The sequence below is a fragment of the Hipposideros armiger genome, unplaced genomic scaffold (assembly GCF_001890085.2).
Source record: "Hipposideros armiger isolate ML-2016 unplaced genomic scaffold, ASM189008v1 scaffold_389, whole genome shotgun sequence".
Classification (NCBI taxonomy): Eukaryota; Metazoa; Chordata; class Mammalia; order Chiroptera; family Hipposideridae; genus Hipposideros; species Hipposideros armiger.
In genome coordinates, this window is record NW_017731739.1 from 322173 (window position 1) to 323746 (window position 1574).

The window sequence follows — 1574 nt, forward strand, 5'->3', positions numbered from 1 at the left end:
TTAAAAAGACAGGAGGGGCCTTAAGAGATAAGAGTTTGTCTGGGACAGTGGACTCCTCGCTAGAACATCGGTTTCTTGAGGCAGGAATATTGGTTTGCTTCCATTTTGTGGCTCCGCTTCTCTGAGCCTAGCACCTGGCTCATTATAGGGGCTCAGTTAAGAACTGTTGAATTCAATTGCAGGGGTCAAGATTTTAGGCCCTATGCCTGGGCCAGTACCTACTATGTGGACACTGGGAACTCTCCTGGGAGCTCGGCCATGCTATTCCCTTTTCTTCTCCCTTTCCAGCAGAAAAGTAATGATAGACAATAAGTGTGCCGTGTCTTGGTACAGAGTAAGCCTCCATAGATGTGAACCGTTATTACAAACTCCATGATTTATCCACCAGGATAGGCTATTCATGTATTCTGTCATCAAACATTTTTAAGCACCTACTCTTGCAAAAAGTGGCCCCTGACCCTTCGCAGAAGATACAAAAGAGGTAAAAGGCAGTGACCCTGCTGTCAAGGAGCTGAGCAGCAAATATGTACAAGCTGTAAAGACCTGTAAAGTGCTGAAGTAGGATTTCAGCAGGATTTCAGCACTGCCCAACAAAATGAACCCAGCCCTAAAGGTTGAGTGGAGAGGAAGGAAGGCAGGACAGAGACTGAGGTGTGGAGAAGCAAAGGATGCTTCTTGGAAAAGGTGAGCTTTAGGGAAGGTCCCAGATAAGTTGGATAGATTGGGTAGAGAGATCGGATGGGGCATTGTGGGTAGTTGGAATGGCAGGAGCACAGGCGCAAAGGCTGGACCTATAGGGTCCTGAGTACCCGCTCCTTTTCTGCCCTGCCTTTTTATCCAGACACTGCTGAATGAGCTGGACCGAAGTTTGGGCCGGTACCGGGATGAGGTGAATCTGAAAACAGCCATCATGTCCTTTATCAACGCTGTCCTCAATGCTGGAGCTGGAGAGGTGAGGCACCTTCCCCTTCCTTGCTGTGTCCTGACTTCCTGGACCTGGGGTAGAATGTATGCGTGCTTCCCGGGGAAGGGGCCAAGGTGTCTGGTTGGTATGGCTGCCGCTACCATCATTGTCTTCAATGATCTGTAGCACCTGTTGCCTTCCTTGTTTGGGACCAAGAAAGAATAGCTTGTCATTAACCTCGCTTGTCATGGAGGGTTCCGGGGGAGTGTTCTGCATACGTAGCAGCATGCATTATGTGTGTCATGGACAAACCAGCCTTGGCTGGCTGATGATGGCTTCGGGCGGTGAGGGATCATTTGTGGGAGGAGGGCAAGTGTAGGCCGTTCTTTCTAAGAACTTTCTAAAGACCTGCTTCTAGACTGGTGCCCGGGTTGGCTAGTCTTGGTCTTCTAGCACCTTCTGTGAGGAGGTGTGGTTTTTAAAAAAATTTTCTTTCCTTTGGGGTCAGAATGGGATTCTCAGACCATAAAAATAGCAATAATTAAAGAAGAACTTTAACAGCAGGTGAACTCCCCAAATTCTAAGGTAATCAGATGTCCCAGTCAGGGTCAGCTTACTGAAGGCTAAAAGGGGCACTTTAATAATCTCTACTTTCCCCTCTTTTCTGCCA

General features: G+C 48.1%; 1 protein-coding gene across 1 annotated transcript in view; it reads left to right on the forward strand.

Annotated features, from left to right (window-relative positions):
• The window catches only part of DAAM2 (dishevelled associated activator of morphogenesis 2), a 127593-nt gene that overhangs the window by 87697 nt on the left and 38322 nt on the right, over window positions 1-1574 (forward strand). Inside the window, exons 6-7 of the mRNA XM_019663382.1 lie at window positions 289-334; window positions 842-952. Coding sequence (XP_019518927.1) covers window positions 289-334; window positions 842-952 — 157 coding nt within the window. The remainder of the gene's footprint in view (window positions 1-288; window positions 335-841; window positions 953-1574) is intronic.